General features: G+C 43.7%; 1 protein-coding gene across 1 annotated transcript in view; it reads right to left on the reverse strand.

Moving 5' to 3' along the window:
* Window positions 1–15,092: 15,092 nt before the first annotated feature.
* LOC123774836 (uncharacterized) overlaps window positions 15,093–23,499 on the reverse strand; it is a 598,107-nt gene continuing 589,700 nt past the window's right edge. The window contains exon 17 of the mRNA XM_069316494.1: window positions 15,093–15,361. Coding sequence (XP_069172595.1) covers window positions 15,093–15,361 — 269 coding nt within the window. The remainder of the gene's footprint in view (window positions 15,362–23,499) is intronic.

The raw sequence follows: 23,499 nt of genomic DNA on the forward strand, positions 1-23,499 counted from the left end.
ACACCTGCCAGTCTCTCCAGCTTATGTACCAGCCTCTTATGCGGTACTGTGTCAAAGGCTTTCCGACAATCCAAGAAAATGCAGTCCGCCCAGCCCTCTCTTTCTTGCTTAATCTTTGTCACCTGATCGTAGAATTCTATGAAGCCTGTAAGGCAAGATTTACCCTCCCCGAACCCATGTTGGCGATTTGTCACGAAGTCCCTTCTCTCCAGATGTGTTACCAGGTTTTTCTCACGATCTTCTCCATTACCTTGCATGGTATACAAGTCAAGGACACTGGTCTGTAGTTCAGTGCCTCTTGCCTGTCGCCCATTTTGAATATTGGGACCACATTCGCCGTCTTCCATATTTCTGGTAGGTCTCCCGTCTCCAGTGACTTGCTAAACACTATGGAGAGTGGCAAGCAAAGTGCCTCTGCACACTCTTTCAGTACCCATGGTGAGATCCCATCTGGACCAACAGCCTTTCTAACATCCAGATCCAGCAGGTTTCTCTTGACCTCCTCTCTCGTAATTTCGAACTCTTCCAAGGCCGCCAGGTTTACCTCCCTTTCTCCTAGCACAGTGACCTCACCTTGTTCTATTGTGAAGACCTCCTGGAACCTCTTGTTGAGTTCTTCACACACCTCTCTGTCATTCTCTGTATACCTGTCCTCGCCTGTTCGAAGTTTCAATACCTGTATTTTCACTGTTGTTTTCCTTCTGATGTGACTGTGGAGTAACTTTGGTTCGGTCTTGGCTTTGTTTGCTATATCATTTTCTAAACTTTTCTCTGCTTCTCTTCTCACCCTGATGAATTCATTCCTGGTTCTCTGGTATCTCTCTCTGCTTTCTGGTGTTCTGTTATTCCGGAAGTTCCTCCACGCCCTTTTGTTCAGTTTCTTCGCTTCCATACATGCCCTATTATACCATGGATTCTTCTGTTGCTTCTCGGATTTTTCCCTTTGGGCCGGGATGAACCTGTTTACTGCCTCCTGACACTTTTGGGTAACATAGTCCATCATACCCTGTACAGACTTATCTCTGAGGTCTGTGTCCTAAGGTATTTCACTTAGGAAACTTCTCATCTGTTCATAATTCCCCTTTCGGTATGCCAGCCTTTTGATTCCTAGTTCTTTTTTGGGGGAGATAAGTCCTAGCTCTACCAGGTACTCAAAGTTCAATACACTGTGGTTACTCATTCCCAAGGGCGCTTCCATCTTAACTTCCTTTATATCCCACTCATTTAGGGTAAATATCAAATCAAGCATTGCTGGTTCATCTTCTCCTCTCATTCTTGTTGGTTCTTTGATGTGCTGGCTTAGAAAGTTTTTTGTTGCCACGTCCAGCAGCTTAGCTCTCCATGTTTCTGGTCTTCCATGCGGGTCTCTGTTCTTCCAATTTATCTTCCCATGGTTGAAGTCTCCCATAATTAATAGTTCAGATCCATTCCTGCTAGCAACAGAAGCTGCTCTTTCTATTATGTTAATGGTGGCCATGTTGTTTCTATCATATTCCTGTCTAAGTCTTCTGTCATTTGGTGGTGGATTATATATGACTACGACTATAATTTTTTTCCCTCCATTTGTTACATTACCTGCTATGTAGTCACTGAAACCTTCACAGCCCTGAATATCCATCTCCTCAAAATCCCAGCCTTTTCTTACCAGCAGAGCTACACCACCCCCACCTCTTCCTTCCCTCTCTCTCCTCATAACATAATAGTCCTGTGTTTGTGTGTGTGTGTGTGTGTGTGTGTGTGTGTGTGTGTGTGTGTGTGTGTGTGTGTGTGTGTGTGTGTGTGTGTGTGTGTGTGTAGTGTGTGTTTGTGTGTGTGTGTATTTGTATACTTATAAATACATGAATAAATCAACTTATTGGAACTCACTCTGTACTCAATACTATAAAATCTTCAGTTACTCATAACTGCACAGAAAGTGTTACTACTTTATATAAAGCTTGTGTTGAACAGTCGCAGGACTTATTACCTATGAACAGTGGGCTGGGTCGTGCTTTTATGGAGGATGAATGAATGTGGGTGATTATACTGCTGCAAGAGGGCTGTAGCTGGTGATCCCGACAAACCTCATTGTGATCGGCTCACTGACCATGTAAATACAGCATCTGAGCCTTCCTTTTTTCTCAGCTTCATCCCTCATCTTTACAGAAGTCATCCCAGTAAAAAAAATTAAAAAGAATGTTTTGTCTACATGATTATCGTTGCATCCTGTGGATAAACATACATACATAGTTGCAAACTTGTCTCTGTGATATAAAGGTTGGTACTTTCTTACCGCCGTGAACTCGCAACATACGTCTCTCTACTGAACACACAGAACTTATATATGCTGCCCCTTGTCTGTGCATGTTAATACCGGGAACCTTATTTGTAACATAGCGGACTAGTGACGTAAGTTCTAGTTTTGAGACATTATGAATGCTTGTAAATTTGCGTTAAATACTGAGCTGTAGTTGACTCAAAAGCAGCGTCATTGCATCCCAATATCATCCACAGGCAACTGCAGTTTTACAGAATGGTCTTCCCGTCATATATTGTCAATTACACCAGTTCATGGGAAATCTTCTAAGCGTGACTGTTCAATAACGCCAATATACAGACGCTGAAATGCTGTAAACTATAATATGTAATATCTGGGTAAGTTTAATACTGCCTGACGCTCTCCTGATGGTAACTACTTCCTCAGCAACGAGAGAGACACAAATTGCTTCTCATGACAGATTATCGAAATACTGCCTCAGCAGCTTCCACTGAAGTTATTATCCTCCTTTCATCATATTGTTTTGTTCCTTAGAATCATGTTTCAATTTCCGATAATTTTACAGAACTGGATGACATCTTGAATTGACGAATGAAAAGTATTTTAAAGAGAAATTATGATCCCAATATTTAAACAGTAAACAAAATAGAAAACTTAATAATATTTCACTATTTAATTTTTAATTAACATCTCGCAGCACCATTTCTCATTTTGTTTGAGTGTATTAGTGTTTTTATTAATGGTGGGCAAGACTCCTCTAGATGGTGATGAGCGACTTTTCCGAGACCGTAATGTCTCTAGTGTGATGGTGTTCCCCCCCTTATAATTCTCCCACGCCTGCAGTAAGAGTCATGTCTACTTTTCCCAAGCGTTCTCTACGTTGCAGGCTTCAATTTGATATATGGGAGAGAGTGAAGTGTTCTCGGAGAGCCGAGAAATATGTGAAATAGTAATATTTTGGCCTGTGGTATAGGCCCTTTAGGGAGCCAAGATGGCGCTTGCCTCCCTGATTTCCCGCCAAAACCGTGTGACGTCAGTGGCACCGGATTGGTCACCGACAGCAATGTGGCACAGGGAGCCAAAGAAACCCTCCCGTGGCGAAAGTGACGTCACGAAGGAAGGGGGTCCGGCCAGCGCGCCGAGCTGGCGCCAGCAGTCAGGCACGACACGTCAAAGAGGTCGGACGTGCGACGATTGGTCCTGTCAGTTTGACAGTTGTTTCCCGCTCCCGTGGATTTACGCGTCACCTGAAGTCTGCCAGTACTCTGTGAGGTCTTCCCTAGTTCATGTGTTGAACCAGAGAGGGAATCGACGGTTATTTGAGCAACAAGTGCTCCAGTCAGGTACTGTGCAAGAAGCAGTGAAGCCGTGCAGTGACGTATGTGACGTCTGTGGCAGTTCACCAGTTCGTGACGGCGTAGTGGCTGACAGAGCCACTGGGTAGCTGAGGAAGGAGAGGACTATTTGGGGAATCCGGACGACTGTAGCTGAGACGTAGGCGGCAGCCGTGGCTGGGAGAAGACGACGGCTAGGAGACCGACTCCAACCCTTCAAGAAGTCAAGAAGGAGGACGGACCTGCAGTGAAGAGGGCACGGAGACGACGCGCTAAACGGTGGGACGACGAGAGGTTCCGGTAGGACACGACGACGTGTCGTGTGGGGGCGTTCCCGACACGAGGACCAGGAGCTACATCTCGACTCGCATCGGAGGATAGGTTGAAGTAGGTGTTTCTAGTTCCCTCCCCATTCCCCTTTAGTTAGCTATGTTATTCGGCTATATTATCTAGCCTGAGGATTTTATATGTCGTGAGCAAGTCTCACCAATGTCACAGTGAGGCACCAGTTTGCCGTGTAGTACTATCAAGAGTACTTATAATACTTATGTTGATTATTGGTGTGTACAGGCACCAGGAACAAGTGATAAATTTACTGTGTTGTGTATATCTTTCTAGAGACTTTAAAGTGAACGTATAGTGATAAATAATATATAATATTATGCCAGTATTTGGAGGTTAGGCTATGTGCCCAGAAACTATTTATGTACCATGTAATGATGTCTGATTTATACACATTATATATGTCTATGTTCGTGTAGTGATGATTCATTTGTGAGTACAGTGAATTATTGCGTTATCGCCCACGAGAGAAAGTACTGAAAACTCCAGTGTTAATGCTTTATAATATGTCATTGAATGAAGAACAATGTAAAACCATTACAGTGAGGCGTTGTAGCATTGATTGTAGAAACGACTGTTTGAGCCTGAGTACAGTGTAACCAAGTGATACGTGCTATTGTGCCAATATCGAGAGTGCGAGTTTCTAGTAATATTGGAGAATTTAAAGAAACAGCGCGAGTGAATCTGAAAACAAGCAATAAGCTTTCGCGCGGGGGCCAGGCGATCAGCTGTTCTTGACACTTGATGAGGAGGGGAGGTGTTGCCACTTAGTGGGTGCATACTATTCGTGGGAACTACCGGCCGCTGCCAGGATCAGTTGAATTATTTATTTTGTTTGGCCTTGTGACATCTTTCATACATTTTAAGTAAAATACAAAATTACCATTGTGTTTATATCATTCCCTCCATTGATCTTGTGGCTATATTATACTGGTAAGCATAGAGTGATAACAATAAGTACCTGCCTGATTCCTGATCTTTTGAGTGTGACCTTGCCAAGGCTACCACTAATTCCACCAGTCCACTGAGGTGTTACTGGCCACCTAAAACACCAGTTGGCGACCTTGTGGTTAACCGTAGAGCCCGATTGTTGGGGAGGGCACATGACAGTCAAGTGAACGAGTCGTGTTCCCACTCTTTCTTAATCAGAGGCCGTTGAGATTGACTGGGAGACTCTCCTGGCGTGCAGTGGCGCCGTGAGGATCGAGTGAAGACCCGCAGGGCTACGGTGAGTGACCTTGAGCATAACTATTGCTCACCCCAGAGTAAGGATAGAGTAGTGAAACCCCCCAACACTAGTCCATTGAAGGGGTTGAAATTTGCCTGAGATTTCAGAATTCCAAAACTAAATTCACCAAACAAAATGCCCTCATCAATTCCTGAGGAACATAAATATTTTTAAAAACACAATACGATCCCTTGAACCAAATTTTTCATTAGATTTATCATACTTTGGAAAAAAACATCAACTGCATACTTTTGTCAATAAACCAAAGTGCCCCAAAGCACTCATAATAATACATGGACTCATATTCCACAACACAACTGTGAGTGAGGCTCTCACAACACATGATAATGTCATAATGTCATAATACATCATCATTTCACAGGACGTGATGTATATATATATATATATATATATATATATATATATATATATATATATATATATATATATATATATATATATATATATATATATATATATGTCGTACCTAGTAGCCAGAACGCACTTCTCGGCCTACTATGCAAGGCCTGATTTGCCTAATAAGCCAAGTTTTCATGAATTAATTGTTTTTCGACTACCTAACCTACCTAACCTAACCTAACCTAACTTTTTCGACTACCACACCGAACCTAACCTATAGAGATAGGTTAGGTTAGGTTAGGTAGGGTTGGTTAGGTTCGGTCATATATCTACGTTAATTTTAACTCCAATAAAAATATATTGACCTCATTCATAATGAAATGGGTAGCTCTATCATTTTATAAGAAAAAAATTACAGAAAAAATATTAATTCAGGAAAACTTGGCCTATTAGGCAAATCGGGCCTTGCATAGTAGGCCGAGAAGTGCGTTCTGGCTACTAGGTACGACATATATATATATATATATATATATATATATATATATATATATATATATATATATATATATATATATATATATATATATGTATATATATATATAAATATAAGTATATATATATATATATATTTATATATAAATATACATATTTATATATAAATATATATTTATATATAAATATATATATATATATATATATGAATGAAAACTCTGGGGTCCTGGGGACCATTCAGGCTTGTTCGCATATATATATATATATATATATATATATATATATATATATATATATCAACTGAAAACTCACACCCCAGAAGTGACTCGAACCCATACTCCCAGAAGCAACGCAACTGGTATGTACAAGACGCCTTAATCCACTTGACCATCACGACCGGACATAATGAGGTGATAGCCGAGGCTATTTGAACCACCCCACCGCCGGCACTCGGATAGTTATCTTGGGCATAGCATTTTACCAAATCACCTCATTCTTTGGGGCACACGTGAGGAACACAAATGCGAACAAGCCTGAATGGTCCCCAGGACAATATGCAACTGAAAACTCACACCCCAGAAGTGACTCGAACCCATACTCCCAGAAGCAACGCAACTGGTATGTACAAGACGCCTTAATCCACTTGACCATCACGACCCATTATGGGTTCGAGTCACTTCTGGGGTGTGAGTTTTCAGTTGCATATTGTCCTGGGGACCATTCAGGCTTGTTCGCATTTGTGTTCCTCACGTGTGCCCCAAAGAATGAGGTGATTTGGTAAAATGCTATGCCCAAGATAACTATCCGAGTGCCGGCGGTGGGGTGGTTCAAATAGCCTCGGCTATCACCTCATTATGTCCGGTCGTGATGGTCAAGTGGATTAAGGCGTCTTGTACATACCAGTTGCGTTGCTTCTGGGAGTATGGGTTCGAGTCACTTCTGGGGTGTGAGTTTTCAGTTGCATATTGTCCTGGGGACCATTCAGACTTGTTCGCATATATATATATATATATATATATATATTTATATATAAATATATATATTTATATATAAATATAATATATATATATATATTTATATATAAATATAATATATATATAAATATATATATATATATATATATATATATATATATATATATATATATATTATTAAATATGACCGAAAAAGTAAGATTAATAATTCTAACACGAATTTTCTCAATCTTTCGTACATTACGCTTCACTGTTGGAGGTAAATCAAAAATCACTTCTCCAAAATTCATTTTTATTTCTAGTCTGACGCGACACGGGCGCGTTTCGTAAAACTTATTACATTTTCAAAGACTTCACAAATACACAACTGATTAGAACTTACGTCTCTCTGATATTATATCTACATTTGAGTGAGGTGGGAAGGATGATGTGGCATTAACACAAGACAGAACAGGGGATATTAATAGGGTATTAAAAGTATCAACACAAGACAGAACAGAAACAATGGGTATTGAATAGAAGTGTTTGTAGAAAGCCTATTGGTCCATATTTCTTGATGCTTCTATATTGGAGCGGAGTCTTGAGGTGGGTAGAATATAGTTGTGCAATAATTGGCTGTTGATTGCTGGTGTTGACTTCTTGATGTGTAGTGCCTCGCAAACGTCAAGCCGCCTGCTATCGCTGTATCTATCGATGATTTCTGTGTTGTTTACTAGGATTTCTCTGGCGATGGTTTGGTTATGGGAAGAGATTATATGTTCCTTAATGGAGCCCTGTTGCTTATGCATCGTTAAACGCCTAGAAAGAGATGTTGTTGTCTTGCCTATATACTGGGTTTTTTGGAGCTTACAGTCCCCAAGTGGGCATTTGAAGGCATAGACGACGTTAGTCTCTTTTAAAGCGTTCTGTTTTGTGTCTGGAGAGTTTCTCATGAGTAGGCTGGCCGTTTTTCTGGTTTTATAGTAAATCGTCAGTTGTATCCTCTGATTTTTGTCTGTAGGGATAACGTTTCTATTAACAATATCTTTCAGGACCCTTTCCTCCGTTTTATGAGCTGTGGAAAAGAAGTTCCTGTAAAATAGTCTAATAGGGGGTATAGGTGTTGTGTTAGTTGTCTCTTCAGAGGTTGCATGGCTTTTCACTTTCCTTCTTATGATGTCTTCGATGAAACCATTGGAGAAGCCGTTATTGACTAGAACCTGCCTTACCCTACAGAGTTCTTCGTCGACTTGCTTCCATTCTGAGCTGTGGCTGAGAGCACGGTCGACGTATGCGTTAACAACACTCCTCTTGTACCTGTCGGGGCAGTCGCTGTTGGCATTTAGGCACATTCCTATGTTTGTTTCCTTAGTGTAGACTGCAGTGTGGAAACCTCCGCCCTTTTCCATGACTGTTACATCTAGAAAAGGCAGCTTCCCATCCTTTTCCGTCTCGTAAGTGAAACGCAGTACGGAACTCTGCTCAAATGCCTCCTTCAGCTCCTGCAGATGTCTGACATCAGGTACCTGTGTAAAAATGTCGTCAACATACCTGCAGTATATGGCCGGTTTCAAGTTCATGTCGACTAAGACTTTTTGCTCGATGGTACCCATGTAGAAGTTTGCAAACAGGACACCTAGGGGAGAACCCATGGCGACCCCATCTACTTGCTTATACATGTGCCCATCCGGGCTCAAGAAGGGTGCCTCTTTAGTACAAGCTTGGAGTAGTTTCCTCAGAATACTTTCTGGCATGTCAAGAGGAGTACAGGCTGGATCACGATACACTCTGTCGGCTATCATTCCGATTGTCTCGTCCACAGGTACGTTGGTAAACAGCGATTCTACGTCCAACGAGGCTCTTATCCCTGTGGCCCGTGTGCCCCGCAGTAAGTCCACAAATTCCTTTGGAGACTTCAGGCTGAAGGCGCAAGGAACATAAGGAGTCAGCAGGCCGTTGAGTCGCTTCGCCAGTCTGTACGTGGGTGTGGGTATCTGGCTAATGATTGGCCGAAGTGGGTTTCCAGGCTTGTGCGTCTTGACATTTCCATACGCATATCCAGGTTTATATTCCCCAATGATCGGAATGATAGCCGACAGAGTGTATCGTGATCCAGCCTGTACTCCTCTTGACATGCCAGAAAGTATTCTGAGGAAACTACTCCAAGCTTGTACTAAAGAGGCACCCTTCTTGAGCCCGGATGGGCACATGTATAAGCAAGTAGATGGGGTCGCCATGGGTTCTCCCCTAGGTGTCCTGTTTGCAAACTTCTACATGGGTACCATCGAGCAAAAAGTCTTAGTCGACATGAACTTGAAACCGGCCATATACTGCAGGTATGTTGACGACATTTTTACACAGGTACCTGATGTCAGACATCTGCAGGAGCTGAAGGAGGCATTTGAGCAGAGTTCCGTACTGCGTTTCACTTACGAGACGGAAAAGGATGGGAAGCTGCCTTTTCTAGATGTAACAGTCATGGAAAAGGGCGGAGGTTTCCACACTGCAGTCTACACTAAGGAAACAAACATAGGAATGTGCCTAAATGCCAACAGCGACTGCCCCGACAGGTACAAGAGGAGTGTTGTTAACGCATACGTCGACCGTGCTCTCAGCCACAGCTCAGAATGGAAGCAAGTCGACGAAGAACTCTGTAGGGTAAGGCAGGTTCTAGTCAATAACGGCTTCTCCAATGGTTTCATCGAAGACATCATAAGAAGGAAAGTGAAAAGCCATGCAACCTCTGAAGAGACAACTAACACAACACCTATACCCCCTATTAGACTATTTTACAGGAACTTCTTTTCCACAGCTCATAAAACGGAGGAAAGGGTCCTGAAAGATATTGTTAATAGAAACGTTATCCCTACAGACAAAAATCAGAGGATACAACTGACGATTTACTATAAAACCAGAAAAACGGCCAGCCTACTCATGAGAAACTCTCCAGACACAAAACAGAACGCTTTAAAAGAGACTAACGTCGTCTATGCCTTCAAATGCCCACTTGGGGACTGTAAGCTCCAAAAAACCCAGTATATAGGCAAGACAACAACATCTCTTTCTAGGCGTTTAACGATGCATAAGCAACAGGGCTCCATTAAGGAACATATAATCTCTTCCCATAACCAAACCATCGCCAGAGAAATCCTAGTAAACAACACAGAAATCATCGATAGATACAGCGATAGCAGGCGGCTTGACGTTTGCGAGGCACTACACATCAAGAAGTCAACACCAGCAATCAACAGCCAATTATTGCACAACTATATTCTACCCACCTCAAGACTCCGCTCCAATATAGAAGCACCAAGAAATATGGACCAATAGGCTTTCTACAAACACTTCTATTCAATACCCATTGTTTCTGTTCTGTCTTGTGTTGATACTTTTAATACCCTATTAATATCCCCTGTTCTGTCTTGTGTTAATGCCACATCATCCTTCCCACCTCACTCAAATGTAGATATAATATCAGAGAGACGTAAGTTCTAATCAGTTGTGTATTTGTGAAGTCTTTGAAAATGTAATAAGTTTTACGAAACGCGCCCGTGTCGCGTCAGACTAGAAATAAAAATGAATTTTGGAGAAGTGATTTTTGATTTACCTCCAACAGTGAAGCGTAATGTACGAAAGATTGAGAAAATTCGTGTTAGAATTATTAATCTTACTTTTTCGGTCATATTTAATAATATATGTCTACAGGAAAGACTGCTACCAAAATATACTAATATATATATATATATATATATATATATATATATATATATATATATATATATATATTAGTATATTTTGGTAGCAGTCTTTCCTGTAGACATATTTTATTAAATATGACCGAAAAAGTAAGATTAATAATTCTAACACGAATTTTCTCAATCTTTCGTACATTATGCTTCACTGTTGGAGGTAAATCAAAAATCACTTCTCCAAAATTCATTTTTATTTCTAGTCTGACGCGACACGGGCGCGTTTCGTAAAACTTATTACATTTTCAAAGACTTCACAAATACACAACTGATTAGAACTTGCGTTTCCCTGATTTTATATCTACATTTGAGTGAGGTGGGAAGGGTGATGTGGCATTACATTTGAGTAAGGTGGGAAGGATGATGTGGCATTAGAGGATATTAATAGGGTATTAAAAGTATCAACACAAGACAGAACACGAAACAATGGATATTGAATAGAAGTGTTTGTAGAAAGCCTATTGGTCCATATTTCTTGATGCTTCTATATTGGAGCGGAGTCTTGAGGTGGGTAGAATATAGTTGTGCAATAATTGGCTGTTGATTGCTGGTGTTGACTTCTTGATGTGTAGTGCCTCGCAAACGTCTAGCCGCCTGCTATCGCTGTATCTATCGATGATTTCTGTGTTGTTTACTAGGATTTCTCTGGCGATGGTTTGGTTATGGGAAGAGATTATATGTTCCTTAATGGAGCCCTGTTGTTTATGCATCGTTAAACGCCTAGAAAGAGATGTTGTTGTCTTGCCTATATACTGGGTTTTTTGGAGCTTACAGTCCCCAAGTGGGCATTTGAAGGCATAGACGACGTTAGTCTCTTTTAAACAGAACGCTTTAAAAGAGACTAACGTCGTCTATGCCTTCAAATGCCCACTTGGGGACTGTAAGCTCCAAAAAACCCAGTATATAGGCAAGACAACAACATCTCTTTCTAGGCGTTTAACGATGCATAAACAACAGGGCTCCATTAAGGAACATATAATCTCTTCCCATAACCAAACCATCGCCAGAGAAATCCTAGTAAACAACACAGAAATCATCGATAGATACAGCGATAGCAGGCGGCTAGACGTTTGCGAGGCACTACACATCAAGAAGTCAACACCAGCAATCAACAGCCAATTATTGCACAACTATATTCTACCCACCTCAAGACTCCGCTCCAATATAGAAGCATCAAGAAATATGGACCAATAGGCTTTCTACAAACACTTCTATTCAATATCCATTGTTTCGTGTTCTGTCTTGTGTTGATACTTTTAATACCCTATTAATATCCTCTAATGCCACATCATCCTTCCCACCTTACTCAAATGTAATGCCACATCACCCTTCCCACCTCACTCAAATGTAGATATAAAATCAGGGAAACGCAAGTTCTAATCAGTTGTGTATTTGTGAAGTCTTTGAAAATGTAATAAGTTTTACGAAACGCGCCCGTGTCGCGTCAGACTAGAAATAAAAATGAATTTTGGAGAAGTGATTTTTGATTTACCTCCAACAGTGAAGCATAATGTACGAAAGATTGAGAAAATTCGTGTTAGAATTATTAATCTTACTTTTTCGGTCATATTTAATAAAATATATATATATATATATATATATATATATATATATATATTTTCAATTGAAAATTATGTTTAGAGGCGACTGTTGAATTGCAATATAGAAAACTGTGATAGAGCACTCATAGCACCAAGGAGGCCCCATAACACTCATGCTAATCCTGTAACAGATTTCACAGCCCCTTGGTGCTATTTTAATATATTTGTTTAATGTCGCAATCGGTTTGGGGCTCACAATAGTAGATAAATGACAGACTTAAGGAGCTTTTAATTCGTTAAGGTCAAGTGAGTCTTACGTAACGAGTGACCACCACTATCCGGCCTTCACGATCGCCTCAAGTTTAACAGTTTCCGGTCTGTTTTATCCATCCGGCTTCTAGGTGCTGTCCATCCGGCTCTTCTGCAGTTGACGGTCTCTTGAATGAGGCGTCTCTGGGGCATTTAGTGGTCCTTGATGGTTACCCAGTACTTCGGCTGTTGATTACTTGGGCTCAACACATTCTCTTACAACACCTTTAAGGTCATGCCACGGTTTACCACCTTTGAGGAACGAAGCTTCAGAAAGCGCTGTGATGAATTGGTTAAAGCTTTTTTGTGTCTTGCAGATGCTTTTGTAGTTCTTTACTTTATTACAACGATTTCCAGGCATTAACAGTTGCCGACAACTGTGATTCAGACGACTTCGGCCAGTTTGAAGTTCTTGTGATCAACACTCCGTCATAAATTGCAGTAAATAAATCAAAATATTTCAGGATTGAATTTTTCTTGTTTGGTAATTATCCGCAATATGCACTAATGCACTGAACACTGATTTTAATTGCTATACACTGCACACTGCTGCACTGCACACATTTTTCACTGTGCACTGTTTTCAATGTACTCTGTTGCACTGTAGCTACTTCACTGTACACTATGGTGCCGTTCACTGCGGTGATTTACACTTATGATGGGAAACTTTTTGACGTCTCTAGTTCCCGCGACCATGGGCCGCCCTCAGACCAGCCCGTCCTCCTAACGTTTCCCAACGTCCAGAAAACGGTCAAAGTAAAATGTCCTCTCCTAACCTACCAGAGGACCCAAAACAGAGAACGGGTCAGTACTTCACTTTCGCCAGCTGCTTCCATTTTACAGTGTAAATTTTTTTGGCCTTATGTAATGCATACGATCGAAATGCGACGTTCATTGTAGGAGGACAGGCTGCTCAGACACCCTGCACTGGTTCCTGTGGTTAAGGCCGGCCTCAGACACCACTGGTTCCTGTGGTTAAGGCCGGCCTCAGACACCACTGGCTCCTGTGGTTAAGGCCGGTCTCAGACACCACTGGCTCCTGTGGTTGAGGCCGGCCTCAGACACCACTGGTTCCTGTGGTTAAGGCCGGCCTCAGACACCGCTGGTTCCTGTGGTTAAGGCCGGCCTCAGACACCGCTGGTTCCTGTGGTTAAGACCGGCCTCAGACACCGCTGGTTCCTGTGGTTAAGGCCGGCCTCAGACACCGCTGGTTCCTGTGGTTAAGACCGGCCTCAGACACCGCTGGTTCCTGTGGTTATGGCCGGCCTCAGACACCACTGGCTCCTGTGGTTAAGGCCGGCCTCAGACACCACTGGTTCCTGTGGATAAGGCCGGCCTCAGACACCACTGGTTCCTGTGGTTATGGCCGGCCTCAGACACCGCTGGTTCCTGTGGTTATGGCCGGCCTCAGACACCACTGGTTCCTGTGGTTAAGGCCGGCCTCAGACACCACTGGTTCCTGTGGTTAAGGCCGGCCTCAGACACCACTGGCTCCTGTGGTTAAGGCCGGCCTCAGACACCACTGGTTCCTGTGGTTAAGGCCGGCCTCAGACACCACTGGTTCCTGTGGTTAAGGCCGGCCTCAGACACCACTGGTTCCTGTGGTTATGGCCGGCCTCAGACACCACTGGTTCCTGTGGTTAAGGCCGGCCTCAGACACCACTGGTTCCTGTGGTTAAGGCCGGCCTCAGACACTACTGGTTCCTGTGGTTAAGGCCGGCCTCAGACACCACTGGCTCCTGTGGTTAAGGCCGGCCTCAGACACCACTGGTTCCTGTGGTTAAGGCAGGCCTCAGACACCACTGGCTCCTGTGGTTATGGCCGGCCTCAGACACCACTGGCTCCTGTGGTTAAGGCCGGCCTCAGACACCACTGGCTCCTGTGGTTAAGGCCGGCCTCAGACACCACTGGTTCCTGTGGTTAAGGCCGGCCTCAGACACCACTGGCTCCTGTGGTTAAGGCCGGCCTCAGACACCACTGGCTCCTGTGGTTATGGCCGGCCTCAGACACCACTGGCTCCTGTGGTTAAGGCCGGCCTCAGACACCACTGGCTCCTGTGGTTATGGCCGGCCTCAGACACCACTGGCTCCTGTGGTTAAGGCCGGCCTCAGACACCGCTGGTTCCTGTGGTTAAGGCCGGCCTCAGACACCACTGGCTCCTGTGGTTATGGCCGGCCTCAGACACCACTGGCTCCTGTGGTTATGGCCGGCCTCAGACACCACTGGCTCCTGTGGTTAAGGCCGGCCTCCGACACCGCTGGTTCCTGTGGTTAAGGCCGGCCTCAGACACCACTGGTTCCTGTGGTTAAGGCCGGCCTCAGACACCACTGGTTCCTGTGGTTAAGGCCGGCCTCAGACACCGCTGGTTCCTGTGGTTATGGCCGGCCTCAGACACCACTGGCTCCTGTGGTTAAGGCCGGCCTCAGACACCGCTGGTTCCTGTGGTTAAGGCCGGCCTCAGACACCACTGGCTCCTGTGGTTAAGGCCGGCCTCAGACACCACTGGTTCCTGTGGTTAAGGCCGGCCTCACAACACACTCACGCCCTCATTTCCTCGAGGCGATGGCGTTGGCCCGCGGTCCTTCTCGACATTTTCGGGAAGCATAGACACTTGAAGAAGATGGGAGAAGGAGGTGGAGTGGGTGTTGCCCAACTCCGAGGCTTCCAGCATGCCCGAGGCGCCTCCCATGACGGCCATGTTAGTTGCTCCTCCCATGTTAGTTACTCCTCCCATGGGCACTCCACTTCGGAAACTGGAACACGAGGAGTTGAGAGAGGTGCCGAGAGGCCGCAGACCTGAGGACAGACAGCAGTACACATTATCATTTCATATAAAACATTGGGGAAATATTTATAAAAGAAATAATAGGACCATTGTTTTTCTACACAATTTTTTTTAACTCTCATTCCAACCAAGATTTTGATATTTTGTAAGGGAAGTTAATTCATCAACAGCTAAGCATAAAACGCAGTTATTTGTCTGACAATATATAAAACATTTGGATTGTGCAAAATAAGTATTTTGTTTGTATGCTACGGGAAATTTTTGTTAGTTTAAATGTCAAAAGATTGATGAATGTTCGTTTTTCTTTCGCCAGTAATGATGACTATATGGGAATTATTAATTAACTTGAATAATTATTTCTCATACGAATATCCACATAAAATGCGCGTGGTTATTTCTCTCTCTCTCTCCTACACACACACAAATGCGGTGTTTTCAAAGGACTACTATATAGTAAGGAAAGAGAGAGGGAAGGGAGAGGAGGAGGAGGAGTGGCCCTGCTGATAGGGAAAGACCGGAATTTTGATGAGATGGAAATTTCGGGCTGTAACGGGTTCAGATATTACATAACAGTAACTATAACAATGGGTGGACCTATGATAATGGTGGCATTCATTTACAACCCTCCCCTAAATGACAGAAGACCCTGACAGGAGCCTGATAGGAACAACATGGCAACCAATAATATAATAGAGAGAGCAGCTTCAGCTGCCTGCAGGAATGGATCCAGACTCTTAATCACGGGTGATTTCAGCCATGGAAAGATAGACTGGGGGAAGGGGGGATACAGAAGGCGGTGCAGATACATGGAGAGCTAAACTCTTGGAAGTGGCAACAAGGAATTTTCTGAGCCAATATGTCAGGGAACCCACAAGAATGAGAGGTAGTGATGAACCAGCTAGACTCGACCTGATATTCACCTTGAATGAATCAGAAATAAGGGAAGTCAAAGTTGAAGCCACCATAGGATTGGGTGACCACAGTTTATTGGCATTTGAGTACTTGGTGGAGGTACAAATAAACTATCCAAGGATGGGATCGGAGGGGAAAAGACTAAATTACAGAAGAGGAAAATATGACGAGATGAGGAATTTCCTAATGAGAATACCATGGGAAACAGAACTCAGAGAAAAGACTGAACAGGGTTTGATGGACTATGTCACCCAGAAGTGCCAGGAAGCTGCAGACAGGTTTATCCTAGTCCAAAAGGAGAAAAACGAAAAAAACAGAAAAATCCATGGTTCAGCCAGGAATGTAAGGTAGCGAAACAACTGAGTAAAAGAACATGGAGAAAATACATGAATAACAGAATACCAGAGAGCAGGGAAAGATACCAGAGGGCAAGACATGAGTACCTCAGAGTGAGGAGAGAAGCAGTGAGACAGTAAGAAAATGACATTGTGAGTGAAGCTCAGACCCAACCAAAAGTGCTCCACAGCCACATCAGGAAAAAAACAGCAGTGAATGAACAAGTGATAAAACTGAGAAAAGGGGAGAATAGATATGCAGAGAATGACAAGGAGGTGTGTGAAGAACTCAACATGAGATTCCAAGAGGTGTTCACAAAGGAACAAAGAGAAGCCCCTGCACTAAATGAGAAGGCGGCAAACCAAGCAATCTTGGAGGAAATTGACCTCACCAGTGATTGGGTCAAAAGGAATCTGATGGAGATGAATGTGACAAAGGATGTTGGGCTGACAGAATCTCACCATGGATTCTAAAGGAAGGTGCAGAAGCACTAAGCGTGCCACTCTCTATGGTGAATAACAGGTCATTGGAAACAGGAGACCTACCGGAAAGCTGGAAGACAGCTAATGTAGTCCCAGTATACAAAAAAGGTAACAGGCAAGAGGCACTAAACTACAGGCCAGTTTCCCTATCCTGAATACCATGCAAGGTGATGGAGAAGATCGTGAGGAAAAGGCTCGTAGAGCATCTGGAGGGAAATAGCGTGTAACGCACCACCACAGTCACCACCGTGGGTTCAGAGATGGTAAATCGTGCCTCACAAGTTTCATAGAACTCTTGACTAAGCAACAAAAATTAGGAAAGAAAGAAAAGGGTGGAAAGACTGCATTTTCATGGACTGTCTCAAAGCCTTCGAAACAGTACCCCATTAGAGGCTGTTACAAAAGTTGGAGCCACTGGCAAGAGTGGAAGGTAAGATGCTCTAGTGGATAAGGGAGTATCTAAGCAACAGGAAACAGCGAGTAACTGTTAATAGGGAAATATCAGAGTGGCGAGATGTCACCAGCGGAGTCCCATAGGGCTCTGTACTTGGACCCATCCTGTTTCTAATACATGTAAACGATCTTCCAGAGGGTGTAGACTCATTCCTCTCAATGTTTGCTGATGATGCAAAATATATGAGAAGAAGCAAGACAGATGATGATAGACAGAGACTACAGGACGACCTGGACAGGCTAAAGGAATGGTCTAGAAAATAGCTACTAAAGTTCAATTCAGGAAAGTGTAAAGTAATGAAATTAGGCGAAGGGAGCAGAAGGCTGAACACAAGGTACCATATGGGAGGAGAAATCGATGCAAGAGTCAAATAGAGAGGAAGATCTGGGAGGATAGCATGGGGGTTGATATCACACCGAACCTGTCCCCAGAGGCCCACATCAAAAGGATATCATCAGCGGCATATGCTAGGTTGGTCAACATAAGAACTGCCTTTAGAAACTTGTATAAGGAATCGTTCAGGGCCCCTGTATACTACTTATGTCAGATCAATCCTGGAAAATGAAGCTGCAACCTGGAGTCCATACCCAATTAAACACAAGACAAAGTTAGAGACGATTCACCGGTATACCACGAGACTCGTCCCGGAACTGAGAGGTATGAGCTACAAGGAAAGGCTAAAGGACCTAAACCTCACGTCCCTGGAAAACAGAAGAGTAAGGGGAGACATGATAACCTCCTACAAAATTCTCAGGGAAATTAAGAGGGTGGACAAAGACAAACTCATCAGTACGGGTGGAACACGAACAAGGGGACACAGGTGGAACCTTAGTACTCAGATGAGCCACAGAGACATTAGAAAGAAGACATTTTGTCAGTGTCAGAGTAGTTAACAAATGGAATGCACTACGACTGTGCATTTTCACTAGCGGAGTCTATGAAATGCACTTTCTAGTGCATTTCGGAATGCACTAGAAAGTGATGCGGTGGAGGCTGACTCCATACACAGTTTCAAATGTAGATATGCTAGAGCCCAGTAGGCTTAGGAATCTGTACACCAGTTATTTGACGGTTGAGAGGCTGGACCAAAGAGCCAGAGCTCAACCCCTGCAAGCACAACTAGGTGAGTACGCACACACACACACACACACACGCACACACACACACACACACACACACACACACACACACACACACACACACACACACACACACACACACACACACACACACACACACACACACACACGTAGTGGAGGAGGCGGAGTGACCCTACTCAGGAGAAAAGAATGGAGCTCGCGCTAATCGGACGCACCGCTGCGTCCGTTTTCGACTAACGCTAACGCATAGTGGACATAAAGTTATGTCCTCTTTTAAAATATTTGTATAAAATTCAATTTTAATCCGATTTCATTGGGGTTTGTTTCAAACGACGCGCCATGAAGTTCTCTTTCTCGCCACTAGGCCGCCCGGCGCGTCGGCCTACCCGGTCACGTGACGGGCCCATTGTTTTCGTGTCACGTGTCGTGAGTCGATCACGCTCCCCTCGCGCGCCAAACTCGAGCATTTTTACCCGTTTCCGTGTGGATTATACCCAATTACTTCATCAAAAATGGATCAAGGTCAAGGCCCAAGCACTTCTACGCCCAAGGAAGCCTCCAGGTCATCGAGAGTGGACAAAATAACCCAGATTTTTAAAAAGTGGAGCGGAGTGAAGCTCACACCAACGAAAATTCCAGGCCTTGTGGAGGATTTATCAGAAGCTGAAGGTGATGTAGAGGTATTGGAGGAAGATTTTGGAACCCACAACGATTATAGTGGACCTAGACCTAGAGGGAATGATACGGCAACGAGTGATGAGGAGACTGAGGCCCTCACCGAGGAAGAGGAGGCACCGCGACCCCCTCCTCCTCCTCCATCTCTGCGCACACGTGGTGCATCTAGGCTACCTAGAAAAGTAGCTACCAGAAATGTTGCTCGTCGTAGGAACAAACGACAAATTGCGCCAAGTGATTCTGAAAGTATAAGTGATGAGGATTCATTCGAGCCTGCTGAAAGGCGTACACGTACAGTACGTACTCGGCAGGCTGGGGCTGGTGAGGGCTGGAGTCGTAGCAATACTCCTCCAGTTGTTGATGATTTTACTGGAAATCCTGCACTGAAAATTCCCAAGCCTACTAGTGTACTGGCTTATATTCAATTGTTCATCACGCGTGCCCTCCTTGGGTTCTTTACCGTTGAAACAAATTTGTACGCCTCGAAGTTATTCCGGATGGCCAATGAAAATGTATCAGATATTTGGACCCCAGTGAAGGTGAGTGAAATGGCGCAATTCCTAGGACTGTTCATATTGATGGGCATAATTAGGCTCCCAACTATGAGGATGTATTGGCAAACAGCAAAGCCATGGCATGCTCGTTTCTTCAGCTTGTTCATGCCGTCCAGACGATTCCAGCATATAAACCAGTTTTTCCACACATTCAATACCAATGCAGTGCCGTGAACAATCGTGATAAGTTGATAAAAGTGAGACCAGTGATGGATTACTTGAAAGAGAGGTTTGCTCAAGTTTACATCCCCAAGAAAGAGTTGTGTTTGGACGAGGGTACAATGGCATGGCGAGGCCGACTATCCTTCAACGTGTACAATCCAAACAAACCAGACAAGTATGGTGTGAAACTTTATATGTTTGCTGAATCTGTCTCTGGGTACATATATGACTTTGACGTATACTCAGGTATTGGTAAGACGATAGTGGATACAGTAACGGGGTTGATGCAGCCTTTAGTGAACCAGGGTTACCATTTGTACATGGATAATTACTACAACTCGGTTACCCTAACAGAAACATTGAGAGAACTTGGGGTGTACACATGTGGCACAATTAGAATGCTACGTGGCGCCCCAAAGGTATTGCAAGCTCTAGCCAAGGGTAAACTTCCACTGGATACCACAGTATACCGCCGCAAAGATAATACCTTCATTCTCCTGTGGAAAGACAAGCGAGTAGTCTCAATAATTACCAACATCCACAATGCAGACACTCAGCAAGTTCAGCGAAGGAAACGAATTCGCAACCGAGACAGAACAAGTGGAATACAACAGGTAACAGTGAACAAACCTACTGCAATTTGCCAGTACAATAAGTTCATGAAAGGTGTGAACCACTTCGATCAAATGGTTAAATATTACCATTTTACCAGGAAAACTCACAAGTGGACCAAAAAGATTACCTTTTATTTCCTGCAAATGGCATTGCATAATGCCTATGTTTTGTACAAATACAACACAACTGATAGAAGAAAGCTAACATTGCTACAGTTCCACGAAGTGGCAATCTGGGCCCTATTGCATTGGGACACAGAGGAGTGGCCTAAAACAACATCATCATCTCAACACTTGCGGCACGCTCCAGACATAAATGATGACACAGCTCCTGCCAATGCTGACGCCATGCCAACTCCCGGACCATCTGGTGTGAGGCGGCCTTTGTTCACTACACCACCTCAAGATGAAGCAGACAACGAATCTGAACCCGACATGTCTGCCACACTGCCAGTTGACGAAACTGTTTTGTCAGATGAATCTGACTCTCCTGCAAATGTTTCACCTCAACCGATAAAAACTGGCCGTATTGTTGATTCAGAAAATCGCATGAACACAAAACTGAAACATGAACTTTACAGACTGCCCAAACGTCTCAAGTGTCATGTATGCGCACGGTCCGGTAAAAGGAAGGACACGAACATAGGATGCAGGACCTGTAACGTTGCACTCTGTGTTGTTCCCTGCTACACCAATTACCACCGGAAACAGGTGTATTGGGTGGTGAAGAAGTAACCACCCGCAACAGCTTCACTCCACCTACAAACCATCTGTTGAGCAACTTCAGGAATGAAGAACCTGAAGAAGGTGGAGTGAAGAACAAATGCTCAACTTACTGTTCCACAACCAGCCTTCCCTTGGTAAGTACACCTATTTGGTCCAAGTTTGTGTAGTATAATTGAGCTCATAGAACATTCTATTGCGAAAACATTGCCACAAAAATGAATGACATACATACAATAATAATATCAGGACAGTGAAATAAGTATAAACTTTCAAAGCAACGTTTCCCACATGTGTTGTCCGGTCACCGTTACCAGGTAACAGTGCGCCCACTTCCCACACTCTTGCGGGTGGGCCGGGACCATTATTCTACGATTATATTCATATCACCGTGTTGGGAATTTTATTGGGAGTCCATTGATACCAAAATTAAGGCTGTAGGACAATTGTAGAGGTGATAATAATCCCAAGAGTAAAAACATTTTGTTGCTGATGAGTGCTCACGGCGACTCATCTTCGTAGTTATTTATTTCCTGCTGGTATCTCTATAGCTTTCGTGACTTTTTTTACTGATGGTCTTCTAGAGAGGTTTATTGCGAACACGTTGGTACCAAAATGAAATACGTAGCATGAAAACTAAGGTCAGAAAAGTAAAAAGAGTATACACATTTTTGTTTTTACGCTTAAGCCATAAAAACGCCGCGTGCACATACGGTTGGCTGAGTGACCTTCGCCGAGAGCGCGAAAGTGTTAAGGAGATGGCTATCCCGGGCTGTGAGGGTTCCAGAGAATACATAGCAGGCACCATGACAATGGGAGGACCAAGGATAGTAGTAGCAGTAATATATAACCCTCCACGAAATGACAGAAGACCCAGTCAAGAGTACGAAAACAACAACATGGCAGTTAACACTATAATTGAGAGGGCAGCCTTTGCTGCCTGTAGAAATAGATCCCACCTGCTCATCATGGGGGACTTCAATCACGGAAGGACTGATTGGGAGAACAAGGAACTGCATAGGGGCGAGGATACGTGGAGAGCCAAACTACTGGAGGTGGTGACTAGAAACTTCATAACCCAGCATGTCAGAGAACCCACAAGGATGAGAGGAAATGACGAACCAGCGAGACTCGACCTGGTCTTCACACTGAACGACTCTGACATAAGAGAAATCGGTTTTGAGGACCCAGTAGGAATGAGCGACCACAGTGTACTGGTGTTTGAGTACCTGATTGAAGAAGGGTTATTGAACTCTAGGAGGGATACCGAAACCAAAAGATTAGCATACCGAAAGGGAAACTATAAGGAGATAAGAAAATTCCTAACAGATATAGCATGGGAAACAGAGCTCAGGAAAAAGACGGCTCAAGAAATGATGGACTACATGACGCAGAAGTGCAAGGACGCAGCAAACAAGTTTGTCCCAGCCCAAAAGGAAAACAGTGAAATGAAGATGAGAAAACCATGGTTTATTCAGAGACGTAGGCTAGCTAGGCAGCAAAGTAAAAGGTCATGGAGAAACTATAGGAATAACAGGACACTGGAGAGCAGAGAAAAATACCAGAATGCCAGGAATGAATATGTCAGGATGAGAAGAGAGGCAGAAAGACAATACGAAAATGACATCTCAAGCAAGGCAAAGACTCAGCCTAAATTGCTGCATAGCCACATCAGGAGAAAAACAAAAGTAAAGGAACAGATTATGAAATTAGTGATAGGGGCAGAAGGATTCACTACAAACGACAAGGAAGTGTGTGAGGAACTGAATAAGAAATTCCAAGAGGTCTTCACCTTAGAGCAAGGAGAAATCCCAGAGATAATAGAGGAAATAGCTAACCAGGAACCACTGGAAGAGTTTGAGATTACCAGCGGGGAAGTAAGGAAGTGTTTACTAAAGTTGGATGTGACAAAGGCAAAGACTCAGCCTAAATGGCCCAGATGGAATCTCCCCTTGGATACTAAAGGAAGAAGCAGAAGAACTGTGCCTACCACTCTCCATAGTGTATAACAAATCTCTGGCAACAGGGGAACTGCCAGAAATTTGGAAAGCAGGTAACGTAGTCCCGATATACAAGAAAGGGGATAGACAGGAGGCACTGAATTAAAGGCCAGTGTCCCTAACCTGCATACCATGCA

Source organism: Procambarus clarkii, chromosome 84 (genome assembly GCF_040958095.1).
Source record: "Procambarus clarkii isolate CNS0578487 chromosome 84, FALCON_Pclarkii_2.0, whole genome shotgun sequence".
Classification (NCBI taxonomy): domain Eukaryota; kingdom Metazoa; phylum Arthropoda; class Malacostraca; order Decapoda; family Cambaridae; genus Procambarus; species Procambarus clarkii.